At 41.9% G+C, this 20,897-nt stretch overlaps 1 protein-coding gene and 2 pseudogenes across 12 annotated transcripts in view; 1 reads left to right on the forward strand and 2 right to left on the reverse strand.

The window, feature by feature from the left end:
• Positions 1 to 9,138, reverse strand: part of LOC309667443 (late cornified envelope protein 2A-like) — a 345,865-nt pseudogene extending 336,727 nt beyond the window's left edge. Inside the window, exons 1-2 of the transcript XR_014268573.1 lie at positions 9,000 to 9,138; positions 8,488 to 8,615 (exon numbers count right to left, since the gene is read on the reverse strand). The product of XR_014268573.1 is annotated as a late cornified envelope protein 2A-like (transcript). The remainder of the gene's footprint in view (positions 1 to 8,487; positions 8,616 to 8,999) is intronic.
• Positions 9,139 to 9,353: 215 nt separating this feature from the next.
• Positions 9,354 to 20,897, forward strand: part of THEM4 (thioesterase superfamily member 4) — a 49,352-nt gene continuing 37,808 nt past the window's right edge. For 8 of the 10 annotated variants that reach the window (XR_014267690.1, XR_014267692.1, XR_014267693.1 and 5 more), the window contains exons 1-2: positions 9,354 to 9,676; positions 18,394 to 18,535. Coding sequence is in view for 6 of the 10 variants with exons in the window: in XM_082475709.1 (XP_082331835.1) it covers positions 9,503 to 9,676; positions 18,394 to 18,535 (316 nt within the window). In the remaining 4 variants the exon portion in view is untranslated. The remainder of the gene's footprint in view (positions 9,677 to 18,393; positions 18,536 to 20,897) is intronic. The other 2 variants (XR_014267691.1, XM_082475710.1) reach the window with 1 other exon arrangement.
• Positions 9,806 to 12,349, reverse strand: LOC309640175 (kelch-like protein 7 pseudogene; annotated as a pseudogene). Its single transcript has 2 exons — positions 12,275 to 12,349; positions 9,806 to 12,227 (listed from the first exon to the last, which is right to left on the reverse strand). The product of its transcript is annotated as a kelch-like protein 7 pseudogene (transcript).

A 20,897-nucleotide genomic window follows, 5' to 3' on the forward strand; every position in this document is an offset into this window, starting at 1 on the left:
TGAAAGAATGAGAGTAAACAGGAAGAGAGCCTGCTCCCAACAGCTTAGACTGGAAAACATCATGTTTCATAGGCCATTGGATAGAGTATCAAAAAGGTCTTTCTTCAGTAGTGGGAAATCATTAACCCCTGACTAATGGTTCTCAGCCAGGGGTAATTTTGCTTCCCCCGCCTCCAACCAGGGGACAATGTCTGTAACATCTGGAGACATTTCTGATTTGTCAGGACTAGAGGCAAGGTGCTACTAGCATCCAGAGGGGAGGCCAAGGATGCTACTAAACATCTTGCAGTGGACAGGACAACAAAGTATTATCTGGTCCAAAACGTCAACAGTGCTGAGGCTGAGAAACCTTGTCACAGGCTCAGCGCTGCTCTGGTCCTTCCTAACAAATCTTAAAAGCAAGACTCAAAAGGATCATACTGTTTCCAAGTAAATTAACTGCATCCCAGAGCAAAGCTCAAGATTTACAGGAATACAAAACTATCTGGCACCTGACAGGGTAAAATTCACGATGTCTGGCATTCAGTTCTTCCTCATCTAAATAAAGATGACCGGGCTTGCAGAGGTGCAGGAAAATACAACCCATATTGAGGAGAAAAATCAGCCAGTCGAAACCAATCCAGAACTGACACAGACATTAGAAGTGGCATAAAATGACATTACAACAGTTATTATGCCTGTATTCTATAAGTTCAATAGGTTAAGTAGAGATATGGCAGATATAAAAAAAGACCCAAATCAAACTTTTAGAGATAAAAGTTACAATGTCTTAGATGAAAAATACACTGGATGGGATTTAACAGCAGATTACATATTTCAGAAAAAAAGATTTGTTAACTTGAAGGTATAGCAATATGAACTATCCAAAATGAAACACAGAAAAGAGAATCTTTTTAATGAAACTTGAGCTGTGAGACAATGTTATGTGGCCTAATATACAAGTATTTGGAGTCCCTAAAAGAAAGGGGAGAGAGGAGAGAACTGAAAATAAAGTTGAAGGAATAACAGCCAAAAATTTCCCAAATTTGTTGAAAACTATTAATCCACAGATCCAAGAATCTCAATGAGCCCCAAACACAAGAAATATGAAAAAAAAAAAAATCAAGGCACATCATAACCAATTGTTTAAAAAAAAAAAAAACAGTGATAAAGAGAAAATCTTAGAAGCATCCAGAGAAAAAAGACATCTCATGTATAGACAAAAATAAAGATGACATCAGATCTCTCATCAGAAATAATGCAAGCGAGGGCTTCCCTGGTGGCCCAGTGGTTAAGAATCCGCCTGCTAATGCAAGGGGCATGGGTTCGAGCCCTGGTCCGGGAAGATCCCACATGCCGTGGAGCAACTAAGCCCATAAGCCACAACTACTGAGCCTGTGCTCTAGAGCCTGCGAGCCACAACTCAGTAGCCTGAGCGCCACAACTACTGAAGCCTGCGCACCTAGAGCCCGTGCTCTGCAACAAGAGAAACCACCCAATGAGGAGCCCACGCACCACAACGAAGAGTAGCCCCCGCTCGTCACAACTAGAGAAAGCCTGCGCACAGCAACGAAGACCCAACACAGCCAAAAATAAAAATAATAAATAAATTAATTAATTTTTTAAAAAAGAAAGAAAGAATGCAAGCGAGAATATAGTAGAGCAGTATCTTTAAAATACTGAAAGAAAAAAAACTGTCAACATAGAATTCTATACTCAACAAAAATCTTTCAAAAGTAACAGCAAAATAAAGATATATTCAAACACATGAAAGCTGAAAGAACTCATTACCACACTACCCACTGGAAGAATCCCACACCACACACAGAGACACACAGTACAAGAAATAAAGGAAGTTCTCAAGCAGAAGAAAATGATACCAGATGGAAATCTGGATCTCCACAAATGAATGAAGAGCACCAGAAATTAAAACTACATGGTTAAATGAATAAGATTTTTTTCTTATTATTTAAAATTCTTTAAAAGACAAATGACTGCCTAAACAAAAATAATAGCAATGTACTATGAGGGTTTTAACATTTACAAATGTAAAATGCATGACAAAAAGAGCATAAAGGCCAGAAGAGAAGAAATTACAATGTTGCAAGGTTCTTACAGTAGAAATAGTCCTGCATCTATCAAAGAAACTGAATGCATGGTTAAAAGCCTTCTCACAAAGTAAACTCCAGGCCCAGGTGGCTTTACTAGTGAATTATATCAAACATTTATGAAAAAAATGCCGATTCTACACAAACTCTTCCAGAAAATTGAAGAGGATAATACTTCCCAACTCACTCTATAAGGCCAGCATTACTTTAATATCACAACCAGAAAAAGATATTACAAGAAAAGAAAAGTACAGACCAACATCCCTCATGTAGTTTATCTGGGGAAAGCAAGGTTAGTTTTACATTCAAAGTCAATCAGAGTAATTCACAATATTAAACAAATTTAAAAAGGAAAACGACATGATCATCTTAATAGATGCAGAAAAAGCATTTGATTAAATCCAACGTCCACTCCTAATAAAAACTCTCAGCAAATGAGGAATAGGAAGGATTTCTCCATGTGTTAATGAGCATCTATCAATACAACAAATGTACAGCTAACATCATACTTAATGGTGAAAGACTGAATACTTTCCCCCTGAGATCAGCAACAAGGCAAGCATATCTGCTTTCATCACTACTATTCAACACTGTACTTGAGGTTCTAGCCAGTGCAATAGGAAAAAAAAAAAAGCTGTCCAGAGAGTAAAGGAAGAAGTAAAACTCAGATAACATGATCATCTACATAGAAAATCTAAGGAATCTATTAAAAAGTTACAGATAAAATGTTCGTCTATGTAGAAAATCTAAGAAATCTAATCAAAAGTTACTAGAACTATCCGCATGCCTAGAGCCCATGCTCTGCAACAAGAGAAGCCACCGCAATGAGAAGCCCGCGCTGCAACGAAGAGTAGCCCCCGCTCGCCACAACTAGAGAAAGCCCGCACGCAGCAACGAAGACCCAGCGCAGCCAAAAATAAAATAAATTCATATAAAAAAAATTTAAAAAAACAAAAGTTACTAGAACTTGTAAATGAGTTTAGCAAGTTTACAGATATAAGATCAATATATTAAAAAGTAATTGTATTTCCATATATGAGCAATAAACAATCAGGGATTGAAATTTTAAACGTTATTTACAATAGCATCAATACATATGAAATACCTAAAGATAAATATTACAAAAGATGTACAAGACCTGTATTACAAATTATAGCTGAGGGAAATCACAGAAGATTTAAATAAATGGAGATATACAACCTGTTCATGAAAAGTTTTGTTGATGAGTATAACTTGCTCATGAGAACACTCAATATGCTAAGATGTTAATTCAAAACCCCAGCAGGTTTTTTTGTTTTTTTTAGAAAGTAAATCATCACCTTTTTTGACCAGGATTCTTTATTTATTTATTTATGGCTGTGTTGGGTCTTCGCCAGCACGTTTTTTGTAGGTATTGACAAACTTATTTTAAAATTCATATGGAGGGCTTCCCTGGTGGTGCAGTGGTTAGGAATCTTCCTGCCAATGCAGGGGACACGGGTTTGATCCCTGGTCCGGGAGGATCCCACATTGCGCAAAGCAACTAAGCCCATGTGCCACAACTGTTGAGCCTGTGCTCTAGAGGCCGTGAGCCACAACAACTGAAGCCAGCGAGCCACACCTACTGAAGCCCACGTACCTGGAGCCCATGCTCCGCAACAAGAGAAGCCACCACAGTGAGAAGCCCGCACGCAGCAACAAAGACCCAATGCAGCCAAAAATAAATAAATAAATTTATTTTTTAAAAAATTCATATGGAACTGCAAAATATCTAGAATAGCCAAAACAACTTTGAAAAAGAAGAACAAAGTTGAAAATAATTTCAAGACTAGTCACAAAGCTACAAGAATCAAGACAGTATGGTACTGGTGGGACTTCCCTGGTGGCGCAGTGGTTAAGAATCCACCTGCCGGGCTTCCCTGGTGGCGCAGTGGTTGAGAATCTGCCTGCCAATGCAGGAGACACGGGTTCGAGCCCCGGTCTGGGAAGATCCCACATGCCGCGGAGCAACTAGGCCCGTGAGCCACAACTACTGAGCCTGCACGTCTGGAGCCCGTGCTCCGCAAAAGAGAGGCCGCGACAGTGAGAGGCCCACGCGCCGCAATGAAGAGTGGCCCCCGCTTGCCACAACTAGAGAAAGCCCTCGCACAGAAACGAAGACCCAACACAGCCAAAAATAAATAAATAAATAAAATTAAAAAAAAAAAAAAAAAAGAATCCACCTGCCAATGCAGGGGGCACAGGTTTGAGCCCTGGTCCGGGAAGATCCCACATGCCATGGAGCAACTAAGCCCACGCGCCACAACTACTGAGCCTGTACTCTAGAGCCCGCGAGTCACAACTACTGAGCCCACATGCTGCAATTACTGAAGCCCGCATGCCTAGAGCCTGTGCTCTGCAACAAGAAAAGCCACCACAATGAGAAGCCCGCGCACCACAACGAAGAGTAGCCCCTGCTTGACGCAACTAAAGAAAGCCCGCGTGCAGGAACGAAGACCTAATGCAGCCAGAAATTAATTAATTAATTAATTAATTTTTTTAAAAAATGTACAAACAAGAAATGCTGGAGAGGGTGTGGAGAAAAGGGAACCCTCTTGCACTGTTGGTGGGAATGTAAATTGATACAGCCACTATGGAGAACAGTATGGAGGTTCCTTAAAATACTAAAAACAGAACTACCATATGACCCAGCAATCCCGCTACTGGGCACATACCCTGAGAAAACCATAACTCAAAAAGAGTCATGTACCAAAATGTTCACTGCAGCACTATTTACAATAGCCAGGACATGGAAGCAACCTAAATGTCCACTGACAGATGAATGGATAAAGAAGATGTGGCACATATATACAATGGAATATTACTCAGCCATAAAAAGAAACGAAATTGAGTTATTTGTAGTGAGGTGGATGGACCTAGAGTCTGTCATACAGAGTGCAGTAAGTCAGAAAGAGAAAAACAAATACCGTATGCTAACACATATATACGGAAGCTAAAAAATATATATATGGTTCAGAAGAACCTAGGAGCAGGACAGGAATAAAGACGCAGACGTAGAGAATGGACTTGAGGACATGGGGAGGGGGAAAGGTAAGCTGGGACGAAGTGAGAGAGTGGCATGGACATACCTACACTACCAAATGTAAAATAGCTAGCTAGTGGGAAGCAGTCACATAGCACAGGGAGATCAGCTCCGTGCTTTGTGACCACCTAGAGGGGTGGGATAGGGAGGGTGGGAGGGAGACACAAGAGGGAGGAGATATGGGGATATATGTATATTTATAGCTGATTCACTGTTATAAAGCAGAAACTAACACAACATTGTAAAGCAACCATACTACAATAAAGATGTTAAAAAAGAGTATATACTATATGATTCTATTTAAAACGTGAGAAATTGCAAACTATAAGTGACAGAAAGCAGACCAGGGACTTCTCTGGTGGCGCAGAGGTTAAGAATCTGCCTGCCAATGCAGGCGACACGGGTTTGAGCCCTGGTCTGGGAAGATCCCACATGCCTCGAAGCAGCTAAGCCCGTGCGCCACAACTACTGAGCCTGCGGTCTAGAGCCCGCAAGCCACAACTACGGAGCCCGCGTGCCACAACGGTTGAAGTCTGCCCGCCTAGAGCCCGCGGTCTGCAACAAGAGAAGCCATCGCAATGAGAAGCCTGCGCACCACAACGAAGAGTAGCCCCCGCTCGCGGCAACTAGAGAAAGCCCGCGCACAGCAACGAAGACCCAACACGGCCAAAAATAAATAAAATAAATAAATTTATTTTAAAAATAAGAAAGCAAGCAGACCGGTGTTTGCCTTGAGGGTGGGAGGAAGAGCTTACAAAGGGCATGAGGAAACTTGTGGGTGACAGGCTCATTATCTTGATTGTAGTGATGTTTTCATAGGTGTCTACATGTAGCAAAATTTACCAACTTGTACACTTTAAATACATGCAGCTTATTATATGCCCCCATTAAACCTCTATAAAGCTGTTTACAGTATTAAAGGAGAATGGTGAAAACACAAGTTTCACACAGTTGGCTTATTTCATTAAAGCATAGTTTTATCAAAAACAAGGATGAAAATTTATTCTTTGCGTAAGCCACACAAACATCCAAGAAAAACTTCCATTTCCAAGACTACCAATCCTATTCCTAGACCATCATCCACCCCATCTCCCTCCAAACTCGGCCAGACATTTCATATGTGTTGTCGACATGAATACCTCAGATAAATACCTGGTGAGGAAGCCAGGTCAGAGTGTGGGTGACTGATCCAAATGCATTACCACTACCTGACAAATTTGAAAGTTATACTGAGTGTAACTGACCTAGAAGAGCTGTTGGTACATTTACAATCTTAGCAGGGCTGGAGTCTATTTATGGGTTTTGATGGACTCTAGCTACATTGTAATTTGTACATATATACAATTTTAATTTATCTGTATAACCTATCTTCTTATTCACTAACAGAAGTCATCTTGATTTATGGGTTTGTTTTATAATGTGCCTCTATCTGCATGCACCACATGGAAAGACAATAAACACAAAAAATATTTCCGGCTCTTGCTGCTAAACAAGTATTGAAGCAATGTGTGTGAGTTATTAAAAGAAGTACTACAATTAACAAGACAATTTGGCACCGTCCACGCCCTCAGGAAACTGGAATACTATATTCAAAAGGAGACAACTTCTCTTAGAGATAGAGGGTACCCGTGTTGGGGGAAGGCGGGCCATGAGATAGTCTCCTAAAATTACAGAATATCGGGGGCTTCCCTGGTGGCGCGGTGGTTGAGAATCTGCCTGCTAATGCAGGGGACACAGGTTCGAGCCCTGGTCTGGGAGGATCCCACGTGCCGTGGAGCAGCTGGGCCCGTGAACCACAACTGCTGAGCCTGCGCGTCTGGAGCCTGTGCTCCGCAACAAGAGAGGCCGCGATGGTGAGAGGCCCGCGCACCGCGATGAAGAGTGGCCCCCACTTGCCGCAGCTAGAGAAAGCCCTCGCACAGAAATGAAGACCCAACATAGCAATCAATCAATCAATCAATAAATAAATCTCTCAAAAAAAAAAAATTACAGAATATCAACAGCCACCCCTTATGCCGAATCATCTTCAGTTTGAGTCGCTCTTACACGCCTTAACTCTCAAATTCTCTCTGTCTCAGAATGCTATACCCTTACTCCCAGTTAATATGGTGGGTTTAAAATACACCAGGCATTCTTTCCTACTGACAAACTGATGGAGAAGTTCATGTAATCAAGGAAAATATCTGATACTAATTGCTCACAAAAAAAAAAAGTAGAAGGGGACTTTCTGAACTTAGACCCAAGCCCAAAGCCAAGTTTATTTATCTCTGATAAATCTCTCCTTATAATAGTCCCTCCAGTCCCACCTTTACTATGTGAGTAGTTACACAGCTGTGTTGGTGGGAAAATATTGTGTAATGATGTGCTGGGGGTAAGCAATTCTAGTAACCCGTTATTCTAGTAACCATTAAGAGTCTTAAAACTTCACCTCGGGATGGACCAAGACTGTGGTATATTGGTAAATATTTAATAAGGTAAGAAAGGAAGGCCCTCATTTGCAGTATCTAAGTGAATACTCCCAGTCAGCCAATTTTAAGCTACCACTGTGATGTGACTAAATGCCATGTTGGGAAGATGTGTGCTTAGTATTCCCCCAATACAAATGAGATAGAGATAAATAACCTCAAGAGCATATACAGTAGTAAAATGCACTAAAAATAATTAGGTAGTTACAGTTTTTAGTATCTAATACTGTCACTGGCCAAGCCCATTAACAATTCCCGGGAAATAAAAATAGAATCTGGGTAATAAGACAAAGTTTAACCTTTTTCTTTTTCTTTGTGCTTAGTCTAGTTTCACTTGCTCACAGGGTGCTGCATGCAGAGATCTTACACCAGGCCCTTCAGACCAGAGTTCCTAGTGTGAAAAGGCTGGGCCTGGCACCTCAGCTCTGGGCCCCTGTCCAGAAGTGCTGCACAGGCCCCTGCAATGCAAGGTGGCAGAGGCAGGCCCAGTGCAGATGTACTGCACCCACACCTCCCACACACTGCTTTCTGAAGCCTTGAGCATCAAACGTGGTGGTGGTGGGGGGGGGTGCCTGCGTGGACCCGGCCCCTCCCTGCTGACAAGAACCCTATAAAGCAGCCCCAGCCAAACGCCTTTGGGGACGAGCACGTAATTGAGAGCTTGAACTCCCACCTCTTCATTCTCTGACTTCCTTTGCGTCCGAACCAAACTCGGTCTCCTACTGGCTCCAAGACACCGGTCAGAAGGACACTTGCTGGGGACTGACTGAGGAGTGTCATTACAATACCTTCATTTTTTTCATATTACTTAATTGTAAGTTTATATAAATTTTAATAATGTCAGTGTTTAAGGATTGGCTAGTGGAATACTTACAATTTTAACGAGGCCGTACAAGTCACCTTCAACACACCACTGGCCTGGGGGTACTTTCTTTCTGAGATGAATACAAGGTAACTTCAAGTAACTTCTAACTTCGGTGACTCCTACTGAAAGAGAAGATCCTGGCAACAAGTAAAATTTGATATACTCTTTTTAATACAACAATGAAGAAACAAGAGCCCAGGTACAATTAAAGAGCGTACAAGGTGTTAGGTGGTGGAGTGGGACTTGGAGCTCAGATATGTCTGCAAAGCTAAGAGATGAATGCATCCGTCAGGTGTTGCTACGATTTCTAGTTGAAAAAGCCAGACTCCAGGACTTTTAGCTCTGCCCGGAGCCTTAAGAGTGTGTGTAGAGGAGCGACGCAAGAGGTAGAGAACGCAGCTTTGTAAGCGTATGTCCTTTGCACCCAAGTCTCTCTACAGATCAATCCCAACCATGGATTTGTCCATGGCCTCCAAGAAAATATTCTATTCCTACAATCCGCTGTGTGCGCTCCTACCCACCTGACGGCTTAAGTCTTCTGCGGGAGGGAGAACTACTAGGGAACAGAGAGCACAGAATTCGGTCGGCCGGCGCGAGACGGGAAAAAAGCCATTGAATCCTCATTAGTAGCGCGTGGCCGCCTGGGCTGAGGGGCTGAGGGCCATGAGCTGTAGCCGCGGATCCACCCTCCCATGCCTCCTGTTCCTCCCCAGGCCGCCGAGCCGCCGGCGCCGCGCGCGCCGCTCAAGGCGCCCTCTTGAGGCTTGACATTTGCTCCGGAAGTGGCTCCGGCGCCCGAGGAGGGCCTAAGATTTAACCGGAAGAAAAGACCGACGCCTCCGCTGCCTTCACGCCCCGCCCCCACCCCGCCCCCACCCCGCGCGCCAGGCCCCGCCCCCCGCCCCCCCAAGTTAAAGAGGAAGAGCGGGCCGTTGGGTGGCTGGTTGGGTGAATTGACCTCTGCCGCGGCCGCGAGCCAGCCGCCGCGCTTCCGGCGGCCGGAGCCCCGCGCACGCTCGGAGCTATGCTGAGGAGCTGCACCGCGGCACTGCGCACGCTCCGGGCCCTACGCGGCAGGCGGGAAGGCGCGTCCCCCGCAGCGAGGGACCCGGTACTCGCGCGGGTAAGTCCCGGGCGCGGAGCGGCGGAAGTGGACAGAGGGGTGGGACTTTCCGTCAGGAACAACCCCGTGATATGGGTATGTTCAGCTGTTTATCCATTTCCTCATCCGACTGACCTCAGAATAAAAGCTAACATCAGCTCCAAGAGGCATCAATGTTAACGGGGTCACCGGATCTTTCAGTCCTGAGATTCAAGCCGTAAGAAACTGCACAGGAGGGTGACGCCGTTTGTTGTTGTTTTTTTTTTTAACATCTTTATTGGAGTATAATTGCTTTATAATGGTGTGTTAGTTTCTGCTGTATGACAAAGTGAATCAGCTATACGTATACATATATCCCCATATCTCCTACCTCTTGAGCCTCCCTCCCACCCCCCCTCTAGGTGGGGTGACCCGTTTTGAAGCAGTGTGCAGGATGCTTGAGTCATGTCAGCAGGTCAAGGAATATAGCTGCTACTAATATTAATAAAGAAAGGTTGTGCCTTAAGCAAGGTCACATAGAAAACAGGTGGTACAGTTGGAATCTGAACCTAAGCAGTCTGCCTCCTAACCATTACATTATACCCTCAGGAGAAGAGCACGTCTCTAACAAGGGTTTAATCCTAGTTCTCTACTACTAGTTTATCTACTACTTTACTTATCTACTAGAAAAACTTAAGATATTCTGTCTTATCATTTTTCAGTCAGCAATTAATACAAATATTTGCTGCCTCTCACCAGCTATATACAAGGAATATCTAAAGATAATAGTTTATAGGGATATTGGCTTAATTCTAAATAATTCAATTAAGTAGTACTGCTTAAATTGTCCTCTCTGAATGAGATCAGTTCAATGAAAATAATCATTTTGGACTCGTAAAGGACACACACAAGTGGATCCCATTTAATGATAGTTAAAACCATTTTAACATCTCTGAAAATGTTAAGTTCAAGAATTTTTATTTTTTTTAAAATATTGATTTATTTTATTTTTGGCTGCATCAGGTCTTAGTTGCGGCACGCGGGATCTTTGTTGTGGCTTAGTTGTGGCATGCGGGATCTTTCGTTGTGGTGCACAGGCTTAGTTGCCCCACCGCATGTGGGATCTTAGTTCCCCAAGACCAGGGATCCAACCCGTGTTCCCTGCATTGGAAGGCAGATTCTTAACCACTGGACCACCAGGGAAGTCCCAAGTTCAAGAATATTAAAACAATTTCTATACAGTCCTTATTATTAAGCAGTCTGCTTGAATTGAATAATGAAATAATGTTCAGTTTGGGAGAGTCAAGGTGACTAATAATAATTTATAATGAAATCAGCTTCCTTGATTGTTTTAATATTAGAAATAATAAAGACAACCAACTTATATTAAAATAAGTAATAGTAAACGGTTAAAAAATTTTAAGGTGAAGTTTTTAGCAGAAAGAAAGGAGAGGCTGGCACTTCTAATAGAAACATTTAATAAATATTGTAATGGAATTCTAATGGTGTTAGCTTTAGGGAATAAGTAATAATTGATGGAATGAGGATGTTTTTATTGGCAGTTATTTACTCAGTTATTTAAATTTTTCCACTTGAAGTCTAAAAACTTGTGGTTGAATATACAAAAGAGCATTAAGTATGGGCCATTTATAAGAACAAAGACATCAAAAGAGAATTCTAAAGTTACAGTCTCACTTCCAGGCTCGTGCAGAATATACTTCTCTTTTCAACTTTGGGTTAAAATATCTACAAGACTGTGGTTGGGAGCCTCCAGATAGGGCTATGCGGTAGTCACGTTTCTTTCTTCTGGGCCTTGTGTCTTCTACCAGTTCTTCTCAATCCTTTGGAGACAGGAGATGATACCTCATTCCACTTATCACCATTTTAAGGCATTTAGGATTGTCTTGAATAAGTGGTTCAGCTTCTACTGTCTTACTTAAGAAATTCCTCGATTTAAGAGGAAATCTGACTTTAGCAAGGATGTCAACCATAGATGGCTGGCGATTAGGTTCATCATATTTCAACCACCTGACTGCAGCGTCGTAAACCTGATCCTCTGCTCTCACAGTTAGAGTGTCCTGGTTGAGGAGATGTGTAACTCGCCTGGCATCAAGTTGTAGAAATTCATCAGTTTTATAAAATTCAGTAAAATGCTGATGACTAAAGTCATCTGCAGTTGCGTGCAATTTAGGACAGTCTAGACACTCTGCTAGCCCACTTATACCAAGACAATTGGAAGCATCAACTTGTTCTTTGAAAAAATCAACACGCATTTCTTCACAGGTTCAATCTGGTACTGGTTTGCTGCATCTAACAAAGACTGAACATTGTTGCTATTCGCAGAAATTCTCATGCTATAAGCGAATTCCACAAGTTATTTAATAATGTCAGGTTCAGCATCTTTGAGTTTTACTTCAAAGGACTTTAATTTAAGCATGTTAGTTGTGAACATTAAGTTTAAAAAATAACTGGCTGCAGCAAGGACAACACAGTGAACAGCTATCTTTCGTTCCTGGACCATAAGGATCATGTCACACAGTGTTTTCTTTGGATTTATGTAGCTTGTCAACAAGGTTCTGCAGTCAGTCCCTCCCAGCGTGATTTCAAGTTGACCCTGGGTATAAATCCCTGGGTAGACTGTAGAGTCAACTATAGTTGGGTGGTGGATTTAAATCACTGTTTCCGCATGTTATTCATGACGCCCATGAAGCTTGCCAATTTAGCTTCCTCTTGAGCAGCAAGTTTCTTCTCGGTCTTCTTGCCGCTCTTCTCCACCCCGGAGGCTGCCATCCTCCGTCAGCACGGTTCACGCCTGAACCGCCGTTCTAGGCGAAGGGTTGCAGGCTCCCGATACTCTGGGGCTTCTGTTTACCCAACACCTTGACCGGGATGGGGTGGCTGCAGCGCCCTGCTCCCGAACCAGCGAGCCAGCGGCGGACCACTGCGGTAGGACAAGGCCCTGTGGCCCCCTCAAGCTCGCCAGGAAGCAACGACGCAGGCTCTGCTGCGTCTCCCGCAGAACCGAAGCCCAGAGAAGGAGCCTGTGCCAGCTTACTTTTAAAGAATAATGAGTGCAGATCAGTTATTAATCCTGTACCATCGTGCACTTTGGAAAATAAAATGCCCTGTGCTAATCTCACAACAAAGATAGATTCGTTTCTTTAATATGTTGGTGTCTTATAATCTATGTTGAGAATATTTATATTAACGTATTTACGGGCTTTATAACAGTAGTATTTACAGGGTTTACAAATCATGCTTCTTTTGGTTCAGTAACTTAATCTTAAAAAGAGACACATTAAAAAGTTGTAACTTAAGTCCCACTTGAAAAATACATAATCAAAGATCTAGCAAGACCTTGCCTCTATTCAGGGCAACAAAAAATAGTGATTATCCCTAACATTTATCCCTCATGCACAGAGTCTATGCTGTGAATTTACAGGTGCCTTTACTTCAAGTATCTCTTAATTCTCATCTCCTTGGACTGAAACTTTCATTTTTATTTCTCACAACATCATAGTGTTCATCTGTGGTCCCAAACTCAGCATGCCCCAAACTAAAATTAATGGTTTCACTCCTACTTTCCGCCTCCTGACGTGTACATGAACACTAACGAAAACCTCGTGTTTCTTTTCCTTCTTTCCACTCCAACCTTCAAACCACAAGTCAGGAATCATCCAAAACTCTTCTACTTTCTCTTCCCCCATGATCTTGTGCCTCCCTCCCACCCTCCCTACCCACCCCAATCATGTAGTTTGTAAAGTACGTAAATTCTGGAAGTAACCTAACACACAATTAGTCATAAATTAATATGTATTGACTAATACCTGTCAATTAAGAGGTAGAATAGGATGTGTAAGCTTTGGAGTTGTGAATTTGGGCTTACCGCATCCATAGGTCTCATCTTAAATAGGGAACTCTAGGTTTGATCAGTTCTAGCATCCTTTCATGGACCAGTGCAACAGAGATAATAAAGGCTCTTAGGAATTAGAATGACTCCCTTGACCCTGGGCTCTCCTACCTGATTGTAACTTTGAAAGTCTGGGGGATTCAGCTAAATGCAACAATCTTTTTTTTTTTTTTTTCCCCTTTTTTGGCACTGCATGGCATGAGGGATCTTAGTTCCCTGACCAGGGATCAAACCCACGCCACACAAGACGGGAATAAAGACACAGACCTACTAGAGAATGGACTTGAGGATATGGGGAGGGGGTGGGGTGAGATGTGACAGGGTAAGAGAGTGTCATGGACATACATACACTACCAAATGTAAAATAGATAACTAGTGGGAAGCAGCCGCATAGCACAGGGAGATCAGCTCGGTGCTTTGTGACCACCTAGAGGGATGGGATGGGGAGGGTGGGAGGGAGGGAGATGCAAGAGGGAAGAGAAATGGGAACATATTGTATATGTATAACTGATTCACTTTGTAATAAAGCAGAAGCTAACACACCATTGTAAGGCAATTATACTTCAATAAAGATGTAAAAAAAAAAAAAAAAAAAAAAAAAAACCCACGCCACAATCCTTGGTCCCAATATCCTAAATATCTCTTAAATCTTTTTCATTCCTCTCTACCTAGTTCACCTTCTGACCACATTTCTCCTGGACCTTTACAACAGTCTTTTAACTGGTTTCCTTACCATTGCTTCTCACCTTACAATTCATCCTTTACATCAGAGGGAGCTTTCTAAAACCTAAGTTCACGTTATTGCTTTGCTTAAAACTCCTTAAGCCTCCCCATAATGGAAAAAGTACTTTGCCACTCAAGTACCACCTTCATGATTCTTTAAAGACTCCTTTCTTTAATTAGCTTCATCCTAAGCAATAACATTTATGAAATCCGAAGTGTGATGTGCTATTTATGTCCTTTTATTGATATAATATTCATTTAAAAATACATATATCATTGTCCTGTGCCAGCTAAAATCATCTTTCCTATTGGCCTTTGGAAACATTAACCCAGAAGATGAAATCTAAGCCTTTGTTAAAGCCAAAGGGCCACGGTAGTGTCATCCCTCTACTGCTTTGCCATCCCTATCTTGCTGCTGTTCTCTTTGCACCTTTCATCTATGAAGACTGAAATCCTAGCAGTTCGCCATCTCTCTGTGCCTTTGCTTGGAGCAGCCCTCCTATTCTTTCCTTAGTGAACTTTTCATACTTTAGAAATCACTGTATCAGTCCTCATCTTTTTGAAGTTTTCCCTGAAAGTTACTCCTTCTATGTCTGTTTCTATTTCTTTTGTAACATTTTTCACACTCGAGGCAGCAGTCACTTGAGGACAGGGCCTAAGTCTTCTCTCTTTGTATTACCTGTTCCTGGCACAGAACCAGAGCATATAGTAGGGCTCAAAAAAGTTCATTGCGGGACTTCCCTGGTAGTCCAGTGGTTTAAGGCTCTGCACTTCCACTGCAGGGGGTGTGGGTTTGATCCCTGGTCAGGGAACTAAGATCCCACATGCCATGCAGTGCCAAAAAAGGGAAAAAAAAAAAAAAGATTGTTGCATTTAGCTGAATCCCCCAGACTTTCAAAGTTACAATCAGGTAGGAGAGCCCAGGGTCAAGGGAGTCATTCTAATTCCTAAAAGCCTTTATTATCTCTGTTGCACTGGTCCATGAAAGGATGCTAGAACTGATCAAACCTAGAGTTCCCTATTTAAGATGACCTATGGATGCGGTAAGCCCAAATTCACAACTCCAAAGCTTACACATCCTATTCTACCTCTTAATTGACAGGTATTAGTCAATACATATTAATTTATGACTAATTGTGTGTGTTAGGTTACTTCCAGAATTTATGTACTTTACAAACTACATGATTGGGGTGGGTAGGGAGGGTGGGAGGGAGGCGCAAGAGGGAGGGGATATGGGGATATATGTATACATGTAACTAATTCACTTTGTTATACAGCAGAAACTAACACAATATTGTAAAGCAATTATACTCCAATAAAGATGTTTAAAAAAAAAAAAGCCATCAGTGCATACAGGAATTTGATGGCAAGAATAGGCACATGAGTAATAGCTTTGAAAAATAAATTAAATAAAAAGAGAAAAAAAGAAAAACTATATGATTGGGACCGGATTCTAAGGAAATAATCCAAAGTAGAGAAAAGACTATATTCACAGTGTTCCAATGATCCTTTTCATTTAAAGCAGCAAAAGATTGGAAACAATTTACATGTACAATTTAAATGGTTAAGTAAATTATAGTATATCATTTTAAAGGACTATTTTTCTGCTGTTGAAAATGGTGATAACTGAGATTAAGGGCATGAGAAAGTGAACGCTAAAGAATTTTAAATGATGAAGCAAAAGAAAAATTATATTTCTTACTGAGATTACAAGTATATTAAGAAAAGCTGTAGTTAAAAAAATTTGGAGGAGGGATTTCCATGCTGGTCCAGTGGTTAAGACTCCAAGCTCTCAATGCAGGGGGCCTGAGTTCAATCCCTGGTCGGGATCCCACATGCTGCAACTAAGATCCCACATGCTGCAACTAAAAGATCCCTCATGCTGCAACCCCTCATGCCTCAACTGAAGATCCTGCACGTGGCAACAAAGATCCCACATGCCACAACTAAGACCCAGCACGGCCAAATAAATATTAAAAAAAAAAAAAAAACTTGGAGGAAATATATCAAAATTTTACCATTAGTTATATTAAGATGGAGAGATAATAAGTGGGTTAAAAATTTTTGTTTTTCTTTTCTTTCCTTCCCAAATTTTCTGAGCTGAAAGTCTGAAGGGATAAGCGAATCCAAAACCATAGGAAAAAACAAAGGTACAAATACTGAGCTAGGGAGTGGAGTGGTCTCAGCCCTACTCATGTTTCCCCTCACGAATTCAAGACTTCCTTTTGTTAGCCAGGAAGTTTTTAGTTCCATAGAGTTCTTGGGACAGGCTCCCTAAATTCTTACCATCAGGCCAGGATCAGAGCCAGCCCAGAGGTCAGCAGAAGGCTGGTTGGCTGGTTCTTCCATCACAATAACAGCACCTCCCTGTACCCTGGCGTGTAGTGCAAGTGTTGTAGGTACACTGAATCTGAATGAATTGATAAGGGTGCCTGGAAGTAGAATGCCACAGAGTTGATAGCTTCTGTGATCTTAATGTTCCAGGATTTCTGCAGAAGTCAAAATAACTGATTTTCCTTTCTGGTGCCGACGGGCATTTGCTTTGTCCAGCTCTTTTGTAGGTGACACTTTGTCCCCCAAGTCCTCCAGGGCCCATGTACCTTTGCACCTGCTGTGTGAGCACTGGAGTGGTAGCAGTGCTGAGTGCTACAGAAAAGTAGCAGTGGTGGAAGCTGTGGTTATTATGACACCAAGAACTTTTCCCCTCCAACCCCCTCCTCCTCTTTCTTTGTATTCTCTTTCTTGGCATCTGGCTCTGTCACCTACTCTGTTGAACAGTTCAGAAACCTGAGATTGGCTCTTGCATTTTTCCGCTTTCCTCACTCTCCTTATCCAAATAGTCACCAAGTTATGCTTCATGCATTCATAATTTTTCACCTGAGTTATTCCAGTAGCCTCTAGACAGGGCCCTCTGATTCCAATCTTGAAATCACTCCCACTATCTTTCGTATTATGGCCAAATCTGATCTTGTCACTCCCCTATTCAAAATCCCTCCGAGAGCACTGCAGATGCAATTCAAACCAGTTAACTTAGTGTGGAAGTTTCTCACAATCAGGCCCTTGCCTTCGTCTCTGCAGCCATCTGCTCCTCCCCTTGTACTGAAAAAATACCAAGCTTCCTTGAGGCCTTAGTTTCATCATCTGTAAAATGGGGATAATAATTAGTACCTACTTCATATGGTTGTTGTAAGGCCCCTCAAAACTGTTTCATGCCTCCTTGCCTTTGCACACAGTGTTCCTTTGCCTACAATACTCTTTCTATCTGGCTAATTTCTGCTTGTCTAATGAAGATTCAAGTCAAAGAACCCCTACCTGAATACCCAATCTGAGATGAATACCTCTCCCTTGTGCTCTGGCTTCCTGTGTGTTTCCCACTGGTAACACTTTTTACATGGAGGAAAACTGTCTGTCCTTCATCTCTCTTTATCACCAGTTGCTGGCTGCTGACTAAAACAATGCACCACATGAGAGTTGCGAGTTAAGTTTTATTTGAGGCAAAATGAGGACTATAGCCCGGGAGACAGCATCTCAGATAGCTCTGAGAAACTGCTCCAAAGAGGTAGGGGGGAAGGTCACTATATATGTGATTTGGTGAAGGGGGAGTACATGCAACCAAGCTAGTCTCTAGTGAAGGTTACTGCTAGTCACAAGGAGCAGACGTCACCATGAAGGATTTTAGTGCTTTTCTAGATATGAGGAGATACAAGAATTGGGCTCATAAAATCGGCTCCTGAAAATATCTAACTATCTGAAGACCTTTTCTGCCAGTTTTTCTCAGAGCACGGGATGCCTCATTTCTGTCCTCCACCCTGAACTCCTTTCAGGGGGTGTTGAATATCAGCAGCTGCAGCAGCACATGATTTAACCCTTGTAGAGGTGGACGTCAAGTGCCAGTTTGTAGTTGACGTGGCTCACCTGTGCTTGATTAAGGTTTAAAAAAAAGAAGGGGGTCTGCAGACCTGGGCTTAATACCAACTCTGCTAATGGCTAGTTGGATGACGTTGAGCAAATCATTTATCCTCTCTCAATCTCCCAATTCTCCCAAGGAGGGAGGACCAGGTGATCCTAGAAATTTGTTTCCACTTCAAAACAACAAGTTTTTGGGAAGAGGAAAAGCAGCAAGATAGTCTTAGAAAATAAGAGAATATGTTATGAAATAGGATGTACCTCCCATTACTCTCCGTTTTTTCCTTTCTTTTAGAGGTGGTTTTCTACTGAGAAAGTCATTCCTAAGGACCATGCTCTCCCCAACCCCAGCTGGAGCAAGGACTTAAGACTCCTCTTTGACCAGTTCATGAAGAAATGTGAAGACGGCTCCTGGGAACGTTTGCCTTCATATAAAAGTAAATATACTCAAAAGAGTGAAGATTTCAAAACCTATTTTCTTGGTAGGAATAGCTACACTCCCATAAAGAATATTTAAATATCAAATATAAAACTAAGAACAGATTGAAGTACTTGTTACCACTTGAAAAAGGAAGGCAGATAGTGCAGGGGGTTGGTCCTGAAAATATCTAACTATCTGAAGACCTATTCTGCTTTTCCCAAAGCACAGGATGCCTCATTTCTGCTCTCCACCCTGAACTCCTTTCAGGGGGTGTTGAAAGTCAGCTGCAGCAGCACATGATTTAATCCTTGTAAAGGGAGATGGTAATTTTCAATGGCAAGTGCCAATTTGTAGTTGACAGGGCCTCCTCATGGTCATAAATTCGACCATGATGTGGGAGGCATTTCATGACCATTTTGTCCCACGGTGCTAGGAAGGCTCATTCCTAGGTCTGGCGAAGATTTCGCTGATAGGCCACTCAGTGTGCTATTACTGGACTAGGTCTTTTAACAGTAATTAAGGCCTCTGGACCACCTGTCTTACTAATATGTTATGGTCCAGGAAAATTCCCTCTTGTTGTATCTTCCCATATCTAGAGTTACAGTATTACAATCATTGATCTCATATAAAACTATGTATTTTTGTTGGAGGCTCAGTCACACATTTGGTAATGCAAGAAAAAACAATCTTGTAAAACAGGCAAAATGCAGATAACATAGCTAGCAATATTATCAAAGTCATAGGTGAGAATTAAGCCAAGAACTTCCATTAGGTGCAGCCCAGTATATCTTCAGGTCACCTGACTTAGTCTGTTCTGTACCAATCGTTATCTTTCAGGGAAATGGTATATTGTCACGGTCCATAAGGCTCCCAGCCCAATTTCCTAGTTACTACGCTGGTTATCCTTAGTATAATTTAATTGTTCCCAAGATAAAGGGGTACCTTAAAACTTAAATGACCATAGCCTGGTGTTAACCACATAAATCCATCCCATAATTGCAGGAGGTTTTATTTCTTGGCTGAAATTTTGCTGTTGCTCTGATTGAGCTTGAGTAACTTTAGAGGAAAATTCATTTTTTTATGGCCAGGGTCAGAGTGGGTATTATTAACTGTCTAGGTGAGGGGATCCCATCTAGTAATATCAAGAGTAGCCTGAACAGGCCTGAACTTTCTTTCTTCTGAAATAAATTTCCTAAGGGCCATCCAGTTAGAGCCTTGGAGTAGAGAAATCCACCAAGGTAATCCAGAAGTACTAGACAAAGGTGATTGGCCACAAATCCAACAATTGGATTGATTTTTGAAACTAGCATAGGATCGTGTCCATGATAGAAAACATTTGATTTATATGCAAAGGTGCGAGAAGTCAAGAAAACTTTATAAATGATAATACGAATCAGGTCCAGCATCTTGTGAAAGCTGTCTGCTTCTGATGTTGTCTTCTTCTCATCCTGGTGTGAATGTAGTTTCCTCTGTTTGAGCGGTGTTTTAAGGTGAGTTTGAGGTCAGCAGTCCTCTCTATAGACCAGTCTGGTGCAGCAGCCCTTTTTAAGTGGGAAGTATGAATGCAAGAGTGGATCCCTTTAGTTTTGCTGCACATGAGCTAGTTAAGGGTACCTGGTGAGGGCCTTTCCATCTGGGTTGTAGTGAGTCCTTTAAATGATGTGTTTTCCAATATACATAGTCCCCTGGTTGCAGGTCGTGGGGCAAATGATCTTCATCCAAAGATACATTACTGAGATAAGCTTCAAAAACAAACTTAGAGTGTGCTTTTAATAATACAATTTAACTTTATATCAATATAACATAACAACAAGGAGCTATCCTGGAAGTGAGTCTTAGTAAATACAGACCTCCATTAACAAAACTGGGATTTAACATTCATTGAAACATCTTTTTCTCTCTAAAATTACCCTCATTTCTACCAAATATAACCAAATTAAGACTAATTTGTTTGCAAAATAAATCTGGTCTCAATAAACTTGGCCTGATGCTTTATATAACTATAATTAAGCATATAGGCTTTTCGCTTGCTGAAACTTTTATAAGGAGTCTCAGGCTGGACTTTTAAAATACCTCTCAGGGCTAGGAAAGTCACCAAGGGCTTATCACAGATTTCGCCTAACAGATCTAGGTGAATTCCTCCCTTTTCAAGGTCCCAAATTACCTTGAGTTTTCTGTACCTGTTAGTGAGGTAGCCTTCCTAATTTATCTGAAAAAGCTGCTGGCAACCTGAGAGTTTCCAGTGTCTGGAGGGGACAGATAGCAAAGATAAATGTTTCAATCCTGCTTACAAAGGTATAATTTACCAAATTACTATAAGTCATAATTAGTTTGAGGGGAAGGTTTTCCTTACACCTGGAAAACACAGATTTAAACCA

The sequence above is a fragment of the Balaenoptera physalus genome, assembly GCF_965194825.1.
Source record: "Balaenoptera physalus genome assembly, chromosome: 1".
Lineage (NCBI taxonomy): Eukaryota > Metazoa > Chordata > Mammalia > Artiodactyla > Balaenopteridae > Balaenoptera > Balaenoptera physalus.